Genomic DNA, 24790 nt, shown 5'->3' with positions numbered 1-24790 from the left:
AACAAGAGAAGAAAAAGAGGCATGTCAAGGGATGATCCATTCTGAAATCAGAACACAAAGGTACAGCAGTGACAAGAATAATTCCCATGAATCATCATTAAATACTAGATTTTTGACAAAACAAAAAGAACCGTTCTCAACCAAGATTTGTTCTAGGATAAAGCCTAGAATACAGGGAGAGGGTGAACCAGCCTAACTAGTGAACTATTTCAGAAATAATAAACCGGTATTGGATTTTTTTTTCTCTCTTAATGGCAGAGCCAAGTAAGACCCAGATGCATCATCAAGCATATTTACCGCAGATGAGGTTGTTGACATGGATAAGCCATCTCTGAAGGTGCTCCACATCTCATTTTGTGCAGCTCTGAATCTCCTAGTAACCAGGTTTTGTTGATCTGTACTTGTAGCTGTTTGCCCAGAAGAGATAGTGCAAGAAATTCAATCCACTCAGCACGCACAACATCCAGTAGAACCGTTCAAGGTGGTAATGATTCAAGTTGGTACCTTGTAGCCATGGTTTGTGATGCGAGATACCAGTGACACTGTTGACTATCGATACCAACACTGAACTGAGGTAGTAACCCATGGCCAACGATGCCCAGGAGAGGGCTGTGGCCAAAGATCTCATGCTTGAAGGTGCTTCGGTGAAGAAGAATTCCAGCAGACCGGCCAATGTGAACAGATCTGCAGATCCAAGGAACAAGTATTGCAGAGCAATCCAAAATAATGTGAGAGGTAAAGGTTCTCCAGAGTCAATCAGCCCTGAGTGTGTAGCCACCCTCTTCCGCTTGATCTCCACCAAAGCTGCCGTCACCATTGCCACAATAGAGAGAACCAATCCTATACCGATCCGTTGCAGGTGAGATATTCCCATCTCTGTTTTTGTTATTCTTCTTGCGAATGGAATGATGACATGATCATAGATGGGTGCTAGGAACATGATAAAGAGGACTGGGAAGACTGGAAGCGAAGCTGGAGGGATCTTCAAGGAGCCAAGCTTGGTGTTCATGGTGGCTGCTTGTTGGACAGAAAAGGTAGAGAGCTGTGCAAGGCAGCAGTTGAGCATGATGGTGCAAGCAAAGATTGGAAGAACACGGATGACTATTTTGACAGCTTCAACATCCTCCACGGTGCATTCTAGTGATGGGTGGATGGGATTGTTTTCAACAGCTCTGTTAAGGAACTTGAAGGTTTGGGTTGGGGTTTGAGTTTTAAATTTCTGATCATCAAACTTCTCTTTCAACCCATCATCTTGGGTTTTGTAGGGAGGACTTGTCACCATGTTTGCGATGGCGTTGCTTGGGCCCTTTGTTAAGCATTGACCATTGCACATTGCTGCTGTCAAGACCTGCCACAGAGAAAATAGCATCGGTCAGTGAAAAGGGACAAATTTGCCAAGAGCTGCTTTGATCTCTAAGGAGGACAAGTTTAGTAGGGTTCAGAGCTTGATGGGTTTCATGGCTTGTTTTCTATTACCTTGAATATGGTAGTAAGAGGACTTCCAGCAGGGATTTTGTTGCGGTAAGTGGTTGAACCAGAGAGGAAGACGGGAATGGAGAGGAATATGGCAATAGTGGAGACGCCAAAACCCCATACCCAGCCTTTGTTGTCTTCAATCCAGACAACGAAAGTGACAGCAATGAGAGCGCCACAGGAGAGGCAGAAGACGAAGTAGTTGAAGAATGTGGATCTCTGGTTCCGTCCCTGCGGGGTGGCCTCGTCGAATTGCTCAGCACCGTGTGAAGGTAGTGATCCTTTAATTCCTCCAACTCCCAGTGCCACCAGGTAAAGCCCCAGAAACAGCATAGCCTCCTTGCCATCCGATACTTGTTGGCATGGAATGTTCGGGTTGGTCGTGTCGCAGGTTGGTGGCATCAGAGACGGTGTGCGAGCTTGCACTGTGAGTATTATTAGCCCCTGTTCCATTCATCATGGTTCAAACACAATGCTCAAACAAGGAAAAAGATCTTGTGCAGCTGTGGTGGGAGCTGCACAGGTGCAGCACCTCTAAACGACAGCAAAAACAAGGATAAGATAGTCATTTCACAGGTGGGCCCCACCTGTGAAATGACCACTCCCCTCCTGTATGTGGGGTGGTTTTCATGCTGCACATGTGCAGCTCGCACCACAGCTGCACCAGAGCCAAGTCCCTCAAACAAGTGCAAACTGCCAACATCATGCAAAAGCATGTTTTTTTTTTTTTTGGGTCAAGGAAAATGATCCCCACACAGGTGGTGTTGTAGAAATCTTTTTCACACATTCTCTCCTCCTAACATACTTTCTCTTCCCATTGGCTGGGTGTAGGATTTCATCCCATGCCATTGCTGCCGGGGTGGTGATCCCTTTCCCATACTATGATTACAAAAGTTTTCAATTTAATATCTAATAATTAAACTTGAAATATTTTAAGATTAATTAAATAATCATTTAAGTAATGATTAAAAAAGTTTTCAATTTAATATTCATTTAATTTCATTTTCCTTTTATTTTTCATAGAGAGCGAGCATTAGAGAAACCAAACAACATCCACTCTTAAAATTGGTAGATTTTCTTTTGATTTAATCTCTCATTGCCAATTAACCAATCGAACTGGATGGACCAACGTGGGTGGGTTGGTCCACCTGCCCACTGCCCACTCGGAGTGCTTTGGGCCATCCAATGGAGAATTTGAAATTTTGGTTTCAACTATAATTAAGGAAGAATGTTTTTTGTGCCCGGGTGCAGGCTGCCCTCAACACATGGGGTGGGTGAAATGATCACCCTACCTCCCTGAATGGCAGGCCCATGTGTCTAGACGTAGGCTACACTATGGCACAGAGAACAACAGCCCTATAATTAACTAGTAATTCACAAAAGTGGACTTGAACATTTGAACTCCCTCGTCTTTGATAAAAATTTAAGGTGAAAGTTTTCTGAAACGTCCACCCATCTAAGATCAGTATTACTTCCACCCTTTATTATATAACGCTCTCATATCATCTGTGGCCTTTGGTCATCACTTGACCGGGGGTGAAGGAAACTGGTCCAAAAATTATAAGGGTAGGGACCCGGCCCTCTCCCTTTTTTTTTTTTTTTTTTGTTTGGGTCATTTCTCCTAATATTGAGTCAACTGTTAAGTCTTGAATAGGCTGTTTGCCCGAAAAAATTAAAGAGACAAAAAGTCTTTACTAGGCCCATAATAATTGCTAATCCCTTTAGTAAAGAAACTTATAAGTTTGTAACTGCTTAATGGGGGGTGATGGCAACTGCACAACCACCATAGGGGAAGTACGAAAAGATTCTTCAACAGCCATTGGCTGGTTAAGCTTTGGAAGGATTGAGCCATACATGTAGCATGTGGTGCACCTGCATGGAAGTACTGTGAAGTCCCACCACACGTCCTCAGATTCTTCCAGACTCTTTAGAATTAAAAACACAGGAACCATCGCTATTTGATAGTCCCAATTGGTTAGAACCAGAAGGTCTAGATAGAACCAAACAATAATCATGACAAGGACCTTACAAAGTTAGTTAAAGGCTAAAAGAGCCTTGTGGGCCGGCTAAGAACTGGGCCCCATTGATAGTGTATGGTTTGGCCCTGCTAGCTGTGATTTTACTATTTATCATCTTCTCCCCACCGGCCACGTTCCATGTAGTAGTGACAAGGCATGTTTAAGAACCCCCCCCCCCATGTCACCGTCATAGCCACGTGATTGAGCCACCGTATGTGGCACAGCCTTTGCCCATATATCTCTCCTATATGTGAATCCAAAGATGTCACTCTCTACAGAGATATTGCCCTCTTGCCCTCTTTTCTTTCCTTAGGACTTCAAGAATAAGACAAGTTCCTATACTAAAAAACAAAAGGACCTAATCCAAATGAAACAAAAAAATTTATAATCTATTTGGGTCTTTTTTTGTTTTTTGTTTTTGGGGTTTTTGAGGAGGGAATTTGCTTACCAGGAACTCTATAACTGCACTCATCAAATAGATGTGATAAGTAGTGAAGAAAGCATCAGACAAGAAACCACCAAGGAGAGCTAGAAGGAAGGCTGTCCCCATGAAATTGGTGACCATGTTTGCTGAGAAGGAGGGTGACAAGTGCATGAACATGGACAGGTAAAGGACCAGATTGCTTGCATTGGCCAGGTATGCCAGGTTCTCCAATACCTCCACCACTGTTTTTGTGTATTTCCAATTTTTCATACACAGATAAAAAAAACATAAAACAAAGCCTTTGTGAGATCCATCTTTGTAGCAATTGCTCATATATCAACTCAAAAACACATGGGTTATAGCTGCTTTCTTATGCAGAAACCCAGAAATGGAAGGACTAATTAATTTGAATTCTGAAGAAGAAGAAGAAGAGATAGTTTACTACTTATAAATACATACCTAAAACAAAGGAGGCAGCAAGCATGCCACCATGGTGGCCTCTCAAAGCTGGTTTGTTCTTCCAGTCTACATAGCCTTCCCATCTTTCTAACTGTTGCCCTTCTTCTTCCTATAAAAACAGAAACACCCAACACCAGAAGAAGTTGGAGATAGAGGTAAAGAAAACCATATACCATGCATGATGATGTGCTTCAGTAAAGGAAAACCAAAGAGAAGGGAAAAGAAGAGGAAAAAGAAAACAATAGAAAAGAGTGAAGAGGAACCCACCATCTCTTATCAATTTCTTGTTTGGATCCCCTGCTTGGGAAGAAGATTTAAATCTTAATCAAACAATTTGGATTCGAAGAGCAAGTTAATGATATGAGGGATGGGATGGTGCCAGATTTAAAGGGTTTGGGACAGGGGTAAAGTGGGGAGAGAGAGAGAGAGAGAGAGAGAGAGAAAGGGCTCCAACTTTGAGGAAGAAAAGTCTAGATCCTAGGGCACCATAGAAAATGACATCTGATCCCACCCAAGTAGGGAACAACTTCTGCTCTTAATAATTAGTCCTTTCTATGGAGGGAGGAAATCGTTTCTCTGGCATATATTTCCATTTCTTGAAGGGTTTGTCTAAATAACACTACTAAAGTTGTATTGGAGAAAGATTCCAGTTGGTCCTTTTTTAGTTTTGTAACATTACTTTCCTTCACCTTCTTTGTCTTATTCATAAGAGATCTAAAACCAAGGTCAATAAAGGGATTTGTATTCAAAATTTGAAATCCCACCAAATGTATTGATTTGTGGGTTAGAAATGTAAAATTGACTACCTCACCAAATGATAGTAAGTATCGGTATCGTATTGATGTATTAACTAATATGTATCGGTATCATCAGAGATCAGTATCGATACAAATTTTGGTTGTGTTGTTATCTATAGAGGGTATTTTGATTAAAAATAAAATAAAATAAACTTTTATCAAAATTTAAGGGTAAAATGGTTGGATCTAGCCGATCCAACCGATACCATGATTTAAATCCCTGCCTCCCCAACCTATCTTCCACAAACTTTTAAAGGCAGGTTCCATGAATGCCATTCTATCTCTATGAGGAACTTATTGGGAACAAAGGTGATCAGACATCTACAATGGATGTTAGTATCAGTGATGGGATGAAGAAATTTGGATTTACCAAAAATGCCTCTCCTAAGTTGTTTTTTGGGGAAATTTTTAAATTTCAATACTTCTAGAATTTAGATGTAATTTTACAACTTTTGCCCTCCACTCAAAAGGGCCACTAAATATGAGTGGGAAAAAAAAAGGTGCCATTCCATTTTAACAACTCCAAAGGTGTCAATAAGAAATGCTCTTTCTGGAACACATAATTAGTTAACTAAACACAGTCTCTCTCTCTCTCTCTCCACAATAAATTCAGACTCAAAAGAAAGGTAAGTAAGAATGTGGGAAAGGTTCCTCTTATCTAGGATTGGATTGCTTGGTTATAAAGATAGGTGATATCAATAAAAGAGATATGGAAAAAGGAAAGATACAAGTATAAACTAAGAAGAGGAATCAACTCCTCATACCCTAGTAGACAAGTTGATGTTAATTTTTTTGAGCATTATCCTTGGCCATTAAAAATATATACAAGTGAAAACTCATTGTAACACGAAAAAAAAAAATCGAAATTGAGGCTATGGAAGTAGAACCTAGCCCCCAAGTGGTTTCGAGTTCGAGATTTTTTGTTCCTCATCTAGTCTATGATCCCCTCCCCACCATCTCATCAAAAAAAAAAAAAAAAAGTAAATAGATACAAAGAAAAGAAAATTAAAGGGGGTTGATGTCCCCACCACCCCTTTTATGGTATGTTGTGTTCTATATCAAGTAACACAAAATGGTAATCCAGGAAAAAGGGTTTTCCATTTGGCCCTTTTCCTCTGGTTCTTAAGCATCTTCAATAGTCAAGACAATCATAACAATATTATCCTCTTATTGTGGGCATGATGAGTTCATGATCTTTATCAAAAAATGTAACTATTCAGTGCTGATTCATAAATCTACTGATACACCCAATTAGATTCAAAGGTACTTTATTTAATGGTCCTCAAATATTGGCTTCTTGACCCTTCACAGAATGGATGCTCACAGGTTAATACATTAAGAGAGTGTGCTTTGTCCCTTAATTAATATGAAACCCCTTTCCAAATGTAGTGTAATCATGGGTTGTAAAGCTACAGGTGTGGTCTGATCTGGTCATGGCTGCAGGCATGGACATGAAAAATAAGTCAAGTCAAGCTTTATAAGTCAAAGTCAAGCTTTTCTGGATATGCCCAACCTACCCCACCCCACCCCACCCCACTTAGCTTCTCTAGTGGCAGGGCATAGTGTCTTAGAACTTAAAAAGACATGTCCAAAGGGATCAAATCCCTACCCAATTCCCTATCTTACTGACACAGACCTTCTGGGCCTCTGCCTGATCAACCTTACCTAACTTAAAGAAGAATCCATCACGACCAGTGCATGGGGAACAAAAAAAATCCAAGTAGGTTTTATTAGTTTTAATTTTTTTTAATTAAGAATCAAATTACCAAACTGGGCCCAGCAAATCTGAGCTGACTTAGTCATTGTTTGAACCTCTGAATGTAGGGACAATATGAGTATATGATAGATTGTGAGTGGATTGGTCCAAGTAGGGAAAGTTTGTCAAATGTGATCTGGTCATTTAATTACACAATTAAGACTGAAACAGAAATTTTATATAAACTACAAGTTAATAGGTCAGATAAGCATTGGAGGAGCTTTCAATAAGAGTCAACTTTTGTGGTTCCCTTATTCTGATTAAAAGAATTGTGTGATGAACAAAGAATTAATTCCGATGGTGAATGGGATCCTATTTACTGCAGGACGGGAAAGGGTATTGTGAGGACATTTTGGAAACATACTAAAACCTTACGAGGGGTTTGTGAACCCTAGGATGATGGGTGAACCGTCCTCTATGAATAGAAGAAAATTTAATTCCAAAAAAAAATAAAAAATTTATTGAAGTTTGTGTTAGATTAACAGGTCAATTATTGCAGTAGAGATTAGTCATTACTCCAAAATTAAAGACCAATCACTTGATCTTAACTATCAACATTCTTAAATTTTAAAATATAATCAACTTGATTATTTTTTATTTTATTATTATTCCTTGTATCATAGAATACACTTTTCTAATAATTAATATTCTTGCCTAAGAAGTCACCCAAAAGAAAAAGAAGAAAATAATAGATATTTTGCATTAATTATTTTTGGTTTGTAATTAATTTCTCTAAATTAAAGTAACTTTTTTCCATCAACAAGTCAATGACCTAATAAATCACAACAGGTCCCCAACTGTGTTTTTTTCTCTTGCTTTAAAAAGGCTATGATGGTTTCAAAGAATTCTCCAAAAATTATTCCAAGAACACAGGGCAAGTTGTTGTCTAGTGAGTCCCCCCACTCTATGAATCCAAAGTCAATATCCAGAGTGTGCTGAAAGGAACATAATTTTTAATTAGTTAGTGTTTGTTATTAAAATATGCTTATATTAATTTCCTTCTTAATGCCAATATGAGTACCAATCCACATACAATCTGATTAGGAGGATATGTGATTAAGATTTGTGTGTGTGTGTGTGTGTGTGTGTGTGTGTGGAGTGCAACTTTCGTTTCGATCATCGTAAAACAAACATTGTTGCTCACTTCCTTTTTCGCAAGGCGCTCTCTTCCTCCACTGTAATTGAGTTTTCTTGTAATGACCCCTGGCTTAATAGTATTTTGCTAAGGAAGACTCCCTTTGTAACTGATTCCTCTTCGGATGATTTTAATGAATGACTTATCTTTTATCAAAAAGAAAAAAAAATGTATGTGCGTGTGAGAGAGAGAGAGAGAGAATATTGATTTAACAGTTTTACTATTGCAACTTATGGCCGTTGAATGAGGGATAAAATAAAAAATGTCAAAAGGAAAAGGATTTAAATATGCTCATATAACAATCGACAATATATGGTGTCCATGAAATACTTTACTATCCCTCATCTCCCCAACAACCAAACAAGACTTTATGAAAAACAAAAAAGAGAAGAAAAGTAGTAAGAATTGATAAAAAGAGAAACTTGGAGAAACACAAACGCCTCATGTGGTTGGATGTAAAATGTTGATGAAAGGTAAAGTTAAAGCATAAATAATTCAAAGGCTTTCCAACTAATACCAACAACAAAAACTAATTATTGAATTTAATAACCAAAGTGTTCTAGTGAGTTTCTTAGATTTCATATTTTTTTTATAGCATTTTACAAGTAACCAAATGGAGCCAATTTAAAACCAAGTGTTACTACCCAATAATCATATCTTCTCTATCCAATAAGGCATCTCTCTCTCTCTCTCTCTCTCTCTCTCTCTCTCTCTCTCTCTCTCTCTCTCTCGCGTTTAGATTGTCTCCAGGGAGCCCAGCAAGTCCAGGGTGCTGTCAGCCGTTGGGCTATGCTACACAAATCCCTAGGCGTGCGTCAAGATGTGTGCAGCACAGCTCAACCGTTGAATGCCCCCTAGCAGCACCCTAGGCGCTAGGCTCCCTGAAGACGATCCTGATCTCTCTCTTGAATAAAAAAAAAAACCCAAGGCTTGACACGACACAAACCCATCAACGGTCAATTCCATCAGTGTGATATTTGTGTTTAAGGACTCTATGCATGCACCCATCAGGGGTTGTGGACTTGTGGTTTATTATAATCCCACACAAGGCTTTACCAAAACACAAAGGAATAAATATCATCCAAGGATTCATATCAATTGCCTTTTTCAGCTTCATCATATCAATTACTTTGCTCTGGATCTGACAATGACACCCAGCAGCTGCAAATTAATGGAGCAACTCCTCAATTAATCTATCCACTTCGAATTTTAATCTCTTATTAAGGTTAATGTTCTCTTTCTTTTAGCAACAATAGATTAAAGGCAAGAATACTTAAGTTTAGCTTTCCTTACAAGTTTTAGTAACTTTAATGAGTTGTCTTGGGTGTTCAGTGGCTTAAGCAAAACCATCTAGTTGCATTCAAGTGAGTTCACCACGCTGCCAGTGTAGGGAGGAATCAACATGTCACACTAATGGCATGGGACCCACATTTTCAGAGCAAGTAAGAGAAAATAATAAAAAATCATGTGAGACGAAAACTACAAACTAGAGTTGTAGCAATTTTTTTTTCATTTTAAAATTAAATTTAATTGTAATTAATATAAGATCAATAACGAATTTCAGTAGCTAGCTAGGTATTGCAATTTATTGCATTAAATTAGGATTAGGAGATACTTTTGTTTAAGAGATTCATTTCTTAAGACTTCTTTTTATTCTAGGCTGCTTAATAAATATATTTGAGAATGAGAATCGAGAATCAGTACTGGTACACACTTTCTTCACCATGTTCGGATTGGCCTTTTGGTAGTCTTATAATTTTTCCAACTTTAGTTTGCCACACAATTAATTCTGTTTATGCGCGTTGAAATATGACATGTACGTGAGTAGCGGATCTTAGGTTTACTTATCCACAAAATTTCAACCCCCATTTAAATTTTGATTGCCACATTATAAAAAAATTGGCACTTAGCTACATATTTAAGTATATGTAGCATTTTAGAGAAGGGAGTGTCTGAATAACATCTCAATAGGTGTTATGCATTTAGAACTTCACTCCTCATTTTAATTCTCTTATTTTATTTTCAAAAGTTCTTTAAAATGGGAATATATAAGGATTTTCAAAAATAATTTGAAAGTGACATATCATTATGTCATTATCAAAAGGTGTTATTGTAATGCATATTTTTTTTAGTATACATGTAGAATGACACTATTACTCCTATTGGAAAAAAAATTATGTATTACACTAAAATGACAAAAAAATAAATAAATAAATAAATTATTTGACACCTTGAGGGTTGTCAATAAGAAATTCCCTCTAAAAAAACACAACCCAAAAGGAAAATGATACTTGAAACAACAAATGAAGATCAAGCCCTACTAATCCAAAAAATTATTGAAAGCTTTTTCAAGCATTAAAGATGCATATTTTTTGTAGTGGGAAACTTAACTGCCCTGACCCCATCTCTTTCTAAAGGCTAGTGATATGTATCTTTTTAACTGCTACATGTACTTTTTTTGGGTAGAGATTCCCACATGCCCATGTTAAATGTTTAGAATATTTCTTTTCTTTTATGAATGCCCTAATACAATTGGCTTTTTTTTTTTTTTTTTTTTAATGAAGCCCTAATACAATTGGCTCTTACTTTTGATACTACATTGTAAACAAACTTTTTTCAAAGAACCAATAATTAGTTCCACAAGTTAGAACCTCAAGCTCCTAGTTAATAATATCTATCTTAAGATTTTTAGTATATTACATTATTACTAGCTATTATAATTTATAATATTATTTTCTATAATATTATATATTTAAATACTTAAACATCTCAATTTTATGGGTTCTTTTAATGTAACAGAAGTAGTAAAATTAAATATTTTAACTTTCTTTTGATTGCCCTTCTTATGCCCAAAAGTTCTTTAAGTTAGTGAAAAAATGTTATCAAAATAATTTGAAAGTGACCTATCATTATACCATTCTCAAGAACCGTCATTGTCATTTTATACGAACTTTAGTTACAACAAGATTTTCCTTAATATTATTATTGTACGTTTATATACTCATTTATTTTATACAACTTGTTAGGCAGTTTGTACACAATGGCATGTTCACTACATAGAATTCCCTTTGGTGATCATGAACGAGATAGAAAATACCAACATTGGAGGGCATTTTGGTTATAAGATAAATAAAAGCCATTCAAGCAGCCCATAGTGTATTTCATTTATAGAATTGTCCTAGTTTCGTTATGGTAATTTTTTCTATCTAATACTCTAACTAATAAAAAGGCAAAGGTTTCACATGATGCCAAAGTGAGAAACTCCACCAATAAGAGGGCAGAGAGTAGAATTGTCTAATAGAAAGTTTATTTATCTATTGAGGAGAGAGTGTGTATGTGTCAGTGTGGGTCCCATTGATCATTATGTAAGAGTGCAGATTCCTTTATTCACACTCTGGCATTGTGCGCTTCTTTTGTCCCTTCAAAAAATTTTCCAATGATTCAAAATTCTCAAAAAGACAAAAAAGATCAAAGATGAGAATATAAAACACATACTTATATATGTGGATTCCCTCTACATTTTTCTGTTGAAAATTATTCTTCTAAAGTATACAACTTTCTTCGCAAAAGAAAAGAGATGGGGTTCATGGTTAATTTCTAAAGTACTTTAAGGATATGTTCTTTAATTCTCTCATCTAAAACTGAACCTATCAACCTCGAAACTACAAAGTTGTCAAAATCCACTTTGGAATTTAGACCTCAAAAGCTCAAAAGGGAAAATACTAAGGATATATATATAAATGGTGGAGCTTCATCTAAACTTTGTAGCAGAGGTTCTTGTTATCCCCACAAATCCACGTACATAAATACATAAAAAGCCCTCAAAAACCAAAAGATGGTCAGAGAGATTGAGAGAATTGAAAAGTGGCGATTCTCGTCCATAATGAATCTTATACCCTCTTAGTTCTAGAGACTCCAAAAATGATTCTCTTTTGAAATTTGGAATCTTTTGTTAGGGTTATTAGTTCTGTCTGATTAGTGATCACCACCATATGGATGGGGAGTTCAGAAATTAGGTTTTATGAGTGGTCCTCCTAGATTCTTTTCCCCCCTTAACATCCTTTAGCTGGTTGGTTGATTACAAGAACCACATGTGGTAGTCTATAGCAAGTCTTTATCCATATGATTATATTCTACACTAGCATAAAGAGCCGTTGCGCGCTTATTCTAAAGGGAGGGAGAAAGGATTCATTGAAACCAGACTCTTTTAAAACTTATTCTATTATTATAAGGAGAAAATTTTCCTTCACCACACGGTGAAGGAAAACCCACATCATCCTAGAGTTCACAAACCCACTATAGGGTTTTAGTATGTTCCCTAAAATACCCTCCCGTGTGCATCTTAATTCCTGTTACCTAATTTTTTTGTTAAGGAAGATATACCAATGAAGATGCTTTCGTCGATCTCTAGAGTTTGAGACTTTGAGATATAGTAAAAGTGTATTGTTGACTTGGGGGGCTTAACTTCATTTATTTCTTACTAGCTCAGTGCTTGCCACTAAAACTTGCACTGAAAAAGAAATTTAGGAAAAATATTACTATGGAGAAAGGTTGTGAATGATGAATCCCATGATAGTGTTGTTTTTGTTTGTTCTTCTTGGTGTTGCCAATGTGGGATTTTTGTTCCACTGGTATACTTGTGAGTCTCTCCATCCAATAGTTCAAATTTTCGAAATGGATATTTACGTACATGATATCAAACCATGCCCCAGTCCTTGTCCTGAATAACCTTCATAGCGAAGACTAGTTAATCTAACATTAATACGAGGCTTCGATGCTAATTAAAACAATGAAAAGTTAATCAATCGCACAAAGTTTGCATGCAATTCATTGAAATCACTAAAGGTTAGTAAATTAGGGCATCACACACAAAAAGGTTAGCCTAGAGAATCTTTATGTTGAAAATCTACTTCAAAGGAAAACCAATCTGAACAAGTTAGTAAATTAGGGCATCACCATTGAGAATAAAACAATACCCAGAATGTATTGTGTGACTTTCATGCATTTGTCTTATGTTGTTATTTTTCTTCAAATGGAATGGAGATGGCATAATAAAATACTTTATCTTCAACCTTTTTCTCAGTTCAGTTATCAGTTATCATTCCACAAAGATAAAGTTTTGTTAAATTCTCTACGAAACTTACTTTGAAGTCATTTCAGCTAACCAAAACCATAGAATACCTCGAAAGCTGTATGATAACTTGCTTGAAAGAATCTTATCTCCTTTGGTGAGAAGGGCGGCTGAGAGAGAGTATAAGAAGAATCTTATCAATATTTGTTAGAGATTTGTGGTCATATGAAGGTACACAGTGGAATAATGGGATTGTTCTTTTAATGAATAAAGTGAATGGATGATATTTTTATCCTGGTCATATTTCTCAACTTTTGTCCATAATTCAAAATCTAGGGAACATTGAGAGAAAACTGTGAGTGGTTTAGAAACTTTATTGAGAATTTGATTTTCAACCTAAATCATTTAATATTTGTAAAGTTAAGAAAAGCTGCCTAACTGAAAGTTTGACAGAATATAATCAACGAAATATTGGAGAGATGTGTGATAAACTTGATGAAAGAAGCAAATCTTCTGTGTTCTCTCTCATCTTCTATTTGGATGGAGAGAAATTTGATCAATGTCTATTGTAATCCCTCATGTCTTGTTTGATTGTTAACATAATGAGTATAATTTTCTTTTGCAATAGTACCTTTCAGTACACGGTGAACCTTGGTGCAACAGTAAGGTGTTCCATTGTGGTCACGGGTTCGAGTCTCTGGAAACAGCCTCTCCACAAAATGGGGGTTAAGGCTGGTACACTAATGACCCTCCCCAGACCCCACAGTGGTAGGAGCCTCATACACTGGGTACGCCCTTTTAAATAGAGCCTCGGGATTTGAGAAAGCATTCAAAACCTATAGTTGGGAGAGAGCCTAAGATACTTTAACCCATGAAACAGAAAAATTAACAGAGGTTGCTTACTGATTTTTATTAATTTTTTTGGGGTAGGAACAGCTCATCAAGCTCTACAGATGGAACTGAACACAGCAAGATTTCTTATCAAAACTATCTTAAAATGACACTCAATGATCAAATAATAAATATTCTAAATGTAACATTCACTCATATTCATGGGTACCTATGGTAAAGCATCAATGAGAAAACCATAAAAGCCAGAACAATCATAAAAAATTAGAGAGAACTATAAATGTTAAAATTGGAGAATTTGCAAAACAAACTCTAATTCCATGGAGTTTATCCCATGTAATGTCTCTTATAATTATGGATTGCCTCTATTCTTCCTAATTTTTATTTTCAGATTTTGATATTCCAAACATTACTGTCACAGCTACCTCTTTGGCACTTCTGGGTTTAGGACTGTTCATGTATACATCCTGCAACTATCACCAGTAAAAAAAATCAGGATTGTATGGAAGTATGGAAGTACCCCAGGTTGGATTCACAAAATTGAGGAAGCTTCCACTGGAGCTCCATGACATTATGAACAAGGTGTTTCAAGTGGCAGGATTTGCTCATTTCATTGATAGACAATCTATGTCACAACCTTAGGCTTGGGTGGCCAGGGAGGAGAACAAGACGGCTGTACCGTAGAAATTCATAAGCAGTGGATCAAGATTCGAGAATGAATAAGTAGTTCAATACATTATTACAGTAATGGTTTCTGTTTATGGTGTTTCTTCCTACATTAAACTATTCGCAAAATGGTATGAAATGGACAAATGCACAGGGAGAAAGATTGCTGCTGAAAAGTTGGCCCCCTAATGAGCTGCAATCCAAATCTGAGCAGTTTTGGTTCCAAAACCAACATATTTATTCATCAATCAGATACACCTCTTCAATATTCTACAAGGTCTATTGGAGTTTTTCCAGATTGTTCTGAATACTCCATAGATTTCATACCTAGTGACAATTTACATATCTAATGACTTAGTTAGACAGGATAGATTTACAAGTTGAAATCCGTACTACACAGACAATTTACACAAGAAATTGTCAATTCTGGGCATTATGACTCTAACTAGGCAAAACAAACTGGAAATCACCCATCCCCCATTTGTCGAGCAGCAGGAGCGGGAATTATCCCCCATTTTCTCCGGACATCCTCCAAATCCTCATCGAAGTGCCGCTCGTAGTATACACACATCAGATCTGTACACTGCAGACCAGCCCACATGGCCCAAGGGAAGTAGTGCTGGTAGAACAATCCCCTCTGCTTGTCGTTGAACCTCGCAGTGCCTCCTATGACCGATAGCAGGCACATAGGAAGAAGCATCTGCTCAAACTCAATCACCTTTAGTGCTGATTCACCAATTAAGTTGGTGGGAAGACCAAATAGTACATGCCAGAAATCATGAACCTGGCGGGCTCGCGTGGCCACATAAGCCAGCTCGTCTGTGTCGATGAACCTTACAGGTGGCCGTTCATCTGGGGAAAAGTTCCTGGATCCCATGAAACTTGCATAGGCTGCCCCAAATGTGTTTTCTGGTAGGTCCCATGCATGTCCCACGTTTGTGGATATTACATGTGGGCGCTCAAAGAGTATTGCCTGCAAAAAGGAAATATTTAGAGTCTAATTTGTAATGAAGTAGAACTGAAGAGAAATAAATCTCCCAGCCAACTAGCAAACCAGAAAATATTAAGCAAGAAAAGAGCCTCCAAGAAATGATGGCATATGTCTTCACCAACAATTATCTACTTCTCTTAGCCCCCATCTGGCTTCAGTAATTAAAGCACAACAACGGAAAAAGGATGAAAGCATGTCCCTGCCTTGCAAAATGAGCTTGCTTTTATATGAAACTAAAAATCAATAGATCCCACAGGAGATCTCCAAGGGTAAATATTAGCCAACGAGGATAACAACAAACCATGTAATCCAAGGTTAAATATCATTTTCTATGAGCTTGAATTCAAATATTCTGACGTGGTCTAGAACTGATATTTGTTTCCTAATTTTTCTCAAATTCATTCTCCTTTCTTCCCTCTTTTCATTGTGAAGTCAGTCTCTCAAGTTTTTTCTAATAAACATAAAATGGTATATGTATGAGATGTACAGAAAAATAGCAGGCTTTAAAAGATGTAACCATTGAACACCCTTGGGAAAGCCTTCTAACAACAGTTTTTTTTTTGGGAAATTTTAACCACCTCATGATAGATATCACATAATAGAAATGTGAGGCCAACTTCTAGCTTTGTCTTCAAAGAAACACCTGTTCTGTTCTTTCCATTTGCACCAAGAATACCACAGAATTAATCTCCAGAACACTATAGCTTTGGAGTTTAAATACAGATGATACCAACTAATAAATATCATATTCAGTTCAGGTGGAGGGAGCAATTCCAAGCCCACCTCAAGTTCATTTATTCTGTTCATATCCTATCCCAAATACCCTTGAAATTGGAAGTCTCTAACAAAATCTTCGAGTTGGAGAATTCCATCAGATTTTAAAACCCTGATCTAATCTGTGGACTATTTCCCACCCCTAATACCCTTGAAATTTACCCTTTTCTCAAACAATAACAATGGGATACATTGGATGGTTGGGATCATCTAATCAGACAGAGTTTTTCCAAACCCTTAACTGATATGTTTGCATCTTTACTGGCATGATTTGGTCACTGTTTATTCTCTTTCTCAACATGTCCTTCGCTTTTTCAGTGATTGAAATCCATTAATCATTACCTAATATTCCGGATTTCAGAAGTTTTAAATTAATCTAGTGGATCAAATCTGCAAATCAGACTGATCATATAGGGCTGAAACCCTATCTACGGATATTGTTATGCTTCACTGTTCTGAGAGGGAGTACTTCAAAAGGCCTAGTATTAATCAAATCTGGCTCCAACAAGTTAATTTTCTCTAAAGTAGGTTGATTTCTTTAGTTGCGACAGCATAACAGCCAGATTGACTGCTATGTTAGAGTGTCTCTTACTAATCTAACTAAAGTTATTTCTATTTGGCTGGATTGGTTATAAATTATGAAGTTATTTCTGTGTAGCTGGATTTGTTATGAAGTATGAAGTTAATTGTGTTTAGCTGGATTTGTTCTGAAGTATCTGATATTTCTATCAATGTTCATTGCTATCTGGAAGTGAATCATATTAAAGAGTAGTACCATAGCTTTAGGATATGTCAATTATGTCAGGGTTCAAGGAAACAAAATAAGTGAATACCACAACTGCCATCCCCATCGCAGTCCCAGTACAGGGAATCAGTTAAGACATATACATTCATGTTTAGGGCTCTATCAGGGAAAAAAAAAAGTGAATGAAATAAAGACACTTACTCTGCCCTGAGGGTTCTTCTTCATCCTTTCAAGAACTCTTTGGAAGGCCGGCTTTCCGGTTGTCTCACCCAAAGCTGCAATTAGATCTGCTCCTTTGGGGTCCAATAAAGCACCAAATGCTGAGCCAAGAGCAACTGCTGCTTGCTGCCATCCATTAAGCCTAATGTGTGCACCTTTTAGCATAGTGCTGGTCTTCTAAATTCAAAATCTAACAAACCTGAAGGTTTATAGCAAAAGAAAAAGGCAAGATGTAAGCGATTTTCTTCTCCCTGATTCCCTTCCAATACAAACACAAAGAAAGGGGGTCAAGAGAAGCAACCTAATAAAATGTTCAAACTATACATTGAAGAAGGAAACCACAGTTAGGAATTTAATCAAAAGGTCTGAATCGTTCTCTTATCAAAACCCCAAGGTTTTAAATTATCAGAAATTAAATGGAAATTCCATATTGGCATAAATTGCCCCATTGCCCATCATGGGGAAAAAGAAACCATGGCTACAAGGACAGAAATAAGGTAAAACAAAACAATATGGGTTCCCGGCTTTACCTTCGAAACTAGAAAGAGAAGAAACAGTCGTTTCTCTTTCTAGTTTCTGGCACTTCTCCTTTCTTCTTCAAACTAGAAAACGTAACTGAAAACCATTTTGAAGAGCTGGGGTTCATAGATTTGGATGGATAAACAGCCCCAACTTCAAGAAACTTTGATATGTGACGGAAGAAAGGAATCAAGCATCAAAATTCAATCAAGTCTGCAATCAATAGTGTAACAGAACCTTCACCGACTTCAATACACCCGAGAGAGAGAGAGATAGGATTTACATCGACTGAGTAGTCATATACAGAACCTTCGCCGAGTTTCTCTCCTGTTCAGGACCTCCAGGTTGCCAGGTTGGTGAAGCGACAGAAGAGGACAACAGAATTTATCGATATATTTTAACGGAATTGGTAATTGCCAACTCCGATCAGGATTCATGACTCGGCACGTATTGGTCTGGACTTTGGGTCGGACAGATTTATGGACAAATTTTACATTTTTTCCCGTGGTCTGAACCGATCCACCAATACGAGATCAGTCAGGAATCGATATCGGCTCTAGTGATACTGATACAGCCGCTTCGATATCAATTCTTTTAGTCAGGACTCAGGAAGTGAGGAGTCCATAGTTAAAACTCATTCGATTTTTTTCTTTTTGGTAAAAAGAACTCTATCCAAGAATATGGCTTCCACCGGCTATGCCTAGACACAATATGGGGCGGGATGACCACCCCTCCCCCCATATGAAAGGTGGAAAGCTAATCCTTGTCTTTCACATGCATTCCCATTGGCCCTATTTTGGTGCAGGGGCCATGCTCCGAGACAGAGAACATGTTTCCCATTTTTTTTGTTATTACTGATTTTTGAATTGAACCCGGTTAAAGATCAACAAATGTTAGAAAAAAAAATGCATCATTTTTTGGGTAAAAAAAAAAAATCTATTTAAAAAAAGAGAAACTTTTTCATTTATCATGCGGTGAAAACTCACCACACCATGCATCCTAGGGTTCACAAACCCCTATAGGGTTTTAGTATTTTCTCCAAAATACCTTTCCTACACCAAAAATACCCTCTTGTGCCTATCTAAAGCCTTGTAGTGAATGGATTGGCACTATGGCTGGAAAACATGGTCCTTTAAAAAAAAAATTTGACTCCCCAAAAGTTTAAATTAATATTATATAGTTGGCTTAAGATTGAGTTGTTGTAATATATATATATTTTTATATTTATTATTATAGGATAAAAGAATACTATCTGATCACATGGCCCCTACACTAGTGTGGGGGGACCAATGGGAGCATGCGCGCAAGCATCACGGGGGTGGGTTTTCGGCCTTTCCATAGGATTAGGATGGTCATTTTGTATCCACATAAGTGACTGTGTCTAGGTGTAGGGACCACGTGATAAGGTAACATTCTTTTTCCCATATTTAGAATCCACACATGAAATGCCAATATCTAACTGGTAAGACATGAGTTGATCCTATAAATTATGTATGTACATTGTTTTCTTTTTTGTCCTGCATATTACAAATAGGACAAAATTTTCCTTGACACCTGGTGAATGTTCAGCCACCATCCTAGGTTTCAGTATATTTTTGAAAATAGCCTTCCGTTCCGTTACCTCCACCACACATCTGAACCCCCTTCAATGAATGGATTCTGGCCCATTGACCATGGCTGAAGGAAGACTCTATCCTTTCAAATATTACCTTTTGTTTTTTATTTTTTTGATGTTCTTGAAATATTTAATCACATTTTTTCCCCCCTATCATTAAAATTCTGAACCATTTTTAACACGTTGTACGGAATAAAATTTCTTTTAACATTCCCATATTAACTATGTTCATGCATGACCGGATGATCCCAATAAAACTCGAGTTCGGTTCACCTGCACGTACCAATAGGTGAATGTACATGTGAGAGCCAATCACATTTTAATTTTGTTTCCATAAAAACCCCTCCTCCCCTTGTAAATGGCAAAAATAGAACAGGTGGTTGGCTCTCACATGTACGTTCACCTATTAGTATGTACAGATGATCCATTCTCATAAAACCCAGCCAATATGGCTGACCCGATCCAAAATCCAAAATCCAAGTATCCATTCTCATGAGCCCAACAGGTCCAACTGAGCCCATGTATTAAATGGCATTGACAATCACAGATCAGTACTATGAATCTAGCCATTGGAGGGTCAATATTCCCTCCGTCTTATTCTATGAAGTCTGAAATATCTTTGACACTATTCTTGGAGTTCTATCCAACCACCAGAACCCATGGATTAATAGATTCTCTCTTCACCATGGGTGAAGGAAAACTTGATCCAATCTTAATTCATGAATGAATCACGAGTATGCTATGGCGCTATGCTAATGTGCCTTGGATGATCCGCATAGCATGGAGACGAGGCATTTGGTATCAAGTTTACTAACACTTTAAGCTGTGTTTGTTTGTCCAGGACATAGAGCCAACCAAACGTAGCTTTTTGAAACCAAGAGAAACAAAAAAGCTGGGCTTCATGGTTTTTGACCAGCCCAAGCCCAATACAGTATCATCCTTGTCCTAACGAACATTTCCAAGACGAGGCCCAACAAATAATAGGACTAAAATCTAAAAGGTTAGGCCCATCAAAACTATGAGCCAGGACCTTTCTTCATACTCCCCAGTCCCCACCATGAAAACATCTACTAGTGGTTTTCTTCTTGTTTGTGCTAAGGACTTAAAACTTTCTTCAACCAAATAAATCTTTCTTTCTAATAGATTTTTGGACCGAGTTTTACTTCAACCATGGTTAAGGGAGTGTGTTCGATCAGTGTCCATAGGGTATCGTGCAACCTAGGGAGGATTGTTTTAGGACCCTAGAATGGTGAGTTTTCCTTCATTATGCGGTGAAGGAAAACTTTGTTCTAGAATTTTTATTCCTAATTGTTGTGATTGTACCACAAAAAATACTGCAACAGAAAGAGTGGACAGCAACCCCTCTTCTCACCTCTCCCTAGAGGTGCAACTTGGGCTAAAATCAGTCTCAACTTTTAACCACAATAAGTGAGGATGGACCAGGCTTGGGCTCAATTTGGTTTAGACATTTATTAATTCCCTAACCCCAAAACAAAACAAAACAAAATATGACAAGAAATGGGGAAGGAAAAAACAAAAAAGCAAGTATCAAGATCATCAGTCAATTTAACCCTAAGCTTAGCGAATCGTTATCTGCTCCAATTCGCTGCCCCCTCCAATTCCTCCAATTCCTCACATGAGGGCAAAAATGACCATCCTATCCCCTACCCGAAAACACTGCCCAGGGTGGGGTCCACTACCCCCCCCCCCCCCCCCCCTCTATTAGAGGAATTGGAGGAATTGAAGGTGATAATTATCAAGCTTAGCAGCTCTGGCTTTCAAACCTAGATGATGAGTAACAGACACTAATAATTAACTTCCATTCTTTTTTATAATCAAACCTTATAGGTTAAGATTAAGACATTGATGAATTATTATTACAAAATCTTAGGATTAGGACCAGGCTAGCTCAGTACAAATATACTCCATTTCATGACTTTGACATTCTCTAAAGGGGGCCCATGGGGGTGATTCCTTTCTTTTTCATTTTCTTAATTTTGAATGTCATAATTAATTTTCCTAATCAAATCTTATAGGTTTCACATGCACTTGGTTGAAATCCAACACATTGTGCATAATTAAGTCTATTAATTAGGTAAAATATATGTATAAGTAGACATTAGACCTACATGTTTGGCCCAGCCTTCAATCCTTTACCTTATGTCCTTTATTCCTCTTTCTCTTGATATCCAAAATGCTCAATACCTACCACATAATATATGCGAGTAATATGTTCTTGTAGCTTATAATCATGATTGAATTTGCTAATCAAATAATTGTCATATTTGAAGGTCAATATGATTTTGTGTTTTGACTATCCAATCACATGTCCAATAAAAAAAATTCGTATTTATTTTTTTATCTCCTCTCATTTTATGGGTTTTTAGTGACTAAGGTCTTTCACCCTATGTGCAGTGTTTAGATTGAAATGAACAATAAAATTGTTTCGTCGTCATTTCTTCATTCTAAGAAAACTGGAGATGCAAAATCGTGTAAAAAGCATTATTACATTATGATCCACCTTAAAATATCACTCAGAACACAAGAATTAAACATATTCAACTTAACTAAGCCTTTTCCCAATCATTTGAGTTTCGAAATATGAGTCATATTTTGTTCGTTCAACTCTAGTACTAGGATTATTACTGCCCAAAGTGATTCTTATTTTTTTTTTTTGGGGCAAGGGATCTCTACTTGGTCGCATGGTCTCTACACAAGCATCTGGGCCAATGGGGGAACATGCCTGGGTATCTACCCAGAAGGTAGAGGCGTCATTTCACAGTGCGTGTGAGAGGGCATCTTCCTAATCTAAATTCTGATCTTTTTAAGTCCTCCAACTACACCATATCATTATTGACTCATTCAATGGCCTCCATTGCAAATGTTCTAAACACCTCAAACGGTCTCCTATCAAGGGAAATTTGTAGATCACTTCAATTCTTTAGTTTTATTTTATAATTTTTAGGCTTTTCACTCATTCATCTTAATTTGCACTGTCATCTCAACAAAATTTATTTCATAATTTTAGTTTTATAATTATTATATAAATTTGTACTTAAGTTTAATTGGGATGCATCAATCATTTATCAGACAAAAATCCAAACATCTGTCCCCACTTCATTCATCCCTACTCTAATTCCAAAAACAACAACATTTTTTTAATTTATCTTTCTTTATTTACCTGGATCATAAACAAAAAAAAAAAAAATTCATTCGAAATATTTCACTACCATCTACCCAAACACTTTATTTTACACTTATTTTTAGTAAAGCTACATTTTAATTTTATTCTACTTATTTTAAAACCTTTTAATTCCAACATATGAGCTGACGATTTAATGAATTTCACCATTTTATTTTATTTTATTTTTTGAATAAGATAATTCACCAAATTGAATTGATGTCTACTAATATGAACATATGAGTACATGTATATTCTCATATAAAATCAGATTCGTATAATTTATGTGAAGTTAACTCCTCAAAAATAATATTAATCAAAAACTCAAAGTAAAATTTTACTTTTTCTTTTGGATGAATTGTAAAACAAAATTGATTGACAAAATATTTACCTACGTAGGTATCATAGAAAGTAACTTGTACCCTATTTTGTCCATGTAGAGGACTGTATTAGCTTATCCCACTGCTAGATAGTTAGGGCATCCCAAGCTTGTTTTGTCTTTAGTATATGTTGTTTAGGATCAAGCTTTTCTTAAACCATGGTGAAGTGAAATCCCTTGACTATGGTTTTTGGATGGCTGGAAAAAGGTATTGTGCAATAGTAGGGGTATGCTCGACCATTCATAAAGAAAAAGATATTTTAAAACCGTCGAATGATGATTGGACATTCTTGGAAAATTCACACTTTATGTTTATGCTTTTACTATGTCTATGAAGTTCTTTTTTTGTTCTCATTATGGGAAATAGAGAATAATTTCTTAATTATTATAGGAGTGTGACATATATGTAAAGTGTTGGATTAAAAAGGATTGAAGTGTAGAGGAAGAACTCAAGCAATTATAATAATTTCTTAATTTCGTTGGGGGGGGGGGGGGATAGATGATTCTGTGTTGACAACATTGAATTTTTATTTACTTTAATTAGGGAGAGAGATAAAGTGTTTGGGTAGACTTGAGAGGGTTTGGCAAATTAGCTCTTTTATTTAGATGCCTTTCGAGGACTGGAGAAGAAGAGAAACAAAAGCTTCAAGAAGATAGTGACATCTCACATCTGTGAAGTTGTAGCACCATTAAGTTGTATTATTTTTTGCCATGTTTTTGATTCTTTTAATCTAATAGTGAACATGTTTTTTTTTTTGTATGATGAAAGTGTAATCACACAAACCACACACGAATCCCAAAAGGTTAATCGAACTTTTAAGACCATAGAATGGCAGATATACACAACATACATCACACAAACACCCCCCGATGTGGGACTAAACTAATAGTGAACATGTTAACTTACACTATTAAGATGTTCTTTTACATATGATAGATAAAAGAAGTAGTCTTAAGAGAGCGAGAGAGAGAGAGAGAGAGAGAGAGAGAAAGAGAGTGGATCATACTTCCTTCTAGGTAATATTTTTGAGGGGAAGCATTCTTTGTAGGGGAACTTAGGGGCCACGTGTGCACAACATCGAATAAGAGCATGCGCTGACATATAACCGTCCCCACTGTGTTTGGACATGGCCTGCCCCTCCCTCATAGAGAATATTTTCCCTATTTTTTTAGGATGTACATAAGGGTGTCAATTTAGAATTGAAATTCAAACCCATCAATTAAAACTGAATTTAATTCGGTTCAATTCGGTATCAGATTTAAAGTTAAAACTACCGATTTAAACCAAACCGAATTAAAACGAATAAAACAAAAAAAAAAAAAATTCTAAAATGAAACGAAGAACCAAATGTGAATTGAATAGATTAAATTGAAATTAACACCCCATAAAAGAACCAAATTAAATCGAATACATGAAAACCAAATAAAACCTGAACTGACCCGGATTTTATTTTAGTTTTAGTTTTAAGTTTTTTTTTTTAAAAAATCTATGTGTACCTTAAACCGAACTAATTAGATTTTTAGATGTGATCTGTGATTGTGGTTATGAGGAGAGGAAGAAGAACGAAGCAAGAAAAAAAAAAAACCAAAAAAAAACGGGTGAGTCATTCTCTCTATCTCTCCTCTAAAATTCCGAGCTTCCGGGCTTGATTGCGACTTGATTGGACTGGATTATTTGTTTTCTTTCTTTCCCTCCCTACTCGTTGTCAGAATGTCGGT

General features: G+C 36.8%; 2 protein-coding genes across 2 annotated transcripts; both read right to left on the bottom strand.

Annotated features, from left to right (window-relative positions):
* Nucleotides 1-69: 69 nt before the first annotated feature.
* On the bottom strand, nucleotides 70-4799 carry LOC122656124 (protein NRT1/ PTR FAMILY 4.6-like). Its single transcript, XM_043850573.1, has 5 exons — nucleotides 4642-4799; nucleotides 4375-4480; nucleotides 3940-4157; nucleotides 1477-1917; nucleotides 70-1348 (listed from the first exon to the last, which is right to left on the bottom strand). The coding sequence occupies exons 1-5, from the start codon at nucleotides 4642-4644 to the stop codon at nucleotides 374-376; spliced, it is 1743 nt and encodes a 580-aa protein (XP_043706508.1). The 5' UTR covers nucleotides 4645-4799; the 3' UTR covers nucleotides 70-373.
* A 10075-nt stretch (nucleotides 4800-14874) lies between these two features.
* Nucleotides 14875-17965, bottom strand: LOC122656128 (ubiquinone biosynthesis protein COQ4 homolog, mitochondrial-like). Its single transcript, XM_043850579.1, has 3 exons — nucleotides 17908-17965; nucleotides 17360-17576; nucleotides 14875-15621 (listed from the first exon to the last, which is right to left on the bottom strand). The coding sequence occupies exons 2-3, from the start codon at nucleotides 17540-17542 to the stop codon at nucleotides 15115-15117; spliced, it is 690 nt and encodes a 229-aa protein (XP_043706514.1). The 5' UTR covers nucleotides 17543-17576; nucleotides 17908-17965; the 3' UTR covers nucleotides 14875-15114.
* Between the last annotated feature and the right edge of the window lie 6825 nt (nucleotides 17966-24790).

Source organism: Telopea speciosissima, chromosome 3 (genome assembly GCF_018873765.1).
Source record: "Telopea speciosissima isolate NSW1024214 ecotype Mountain lineage chromosome 3, Tspe_v1, whole genome shotgun sequence".
Classification (NCBI taxonomy): Eukaryota; Viridiplantae; Streptophyta; class Magnoliopsida; order Proteales; family Proteaceae; genus Telopea; species Telopea speciosissima.
Note: the sequence above shows the minus strand (reverse complement) of the source record. Positions and strands in the feature narration are given on the sequence as shown.

What these genes read in the sequence shown, in the direction of transcription:
- LOC122656128 (XM_043850579.1), bottom strand. Translation starts at nt 17,542, where the DNA reads ATGCTAAAAGGTGCACACATTAGGCTTAATGGATGGCAGCAAGCAGCA. An exon ending in AGAAGAACCCTCAGGGCAGA is followed by an intron (nt 15,622 to 17,359) that starts GTAAGTGTCTTT and finishes TCCTTTTTGCAG; the next exon opens with GCAATACTCTTTGAGCGCCC.
- LOC122656124 (XM_043850573.1), bottom strand. An exon ending in GTGCAGTTATAGAGTTCCTG is followed by an intron (nt 1,918 to 3,939) that starts GTAAGCAAATTC and finishes TGAATGGAACAG; the next exon opens with GGGCTAATAATACTCACAGT. An exon ending in CTCTTACTACCATATTCAAG is followed by an intron (nt 1,349 to 1,476) that starts GTAATAGAAAAC and finishes TCTCTGTGGCAG; the next exon opens with GTCTTGACAGCAGCAATGTG.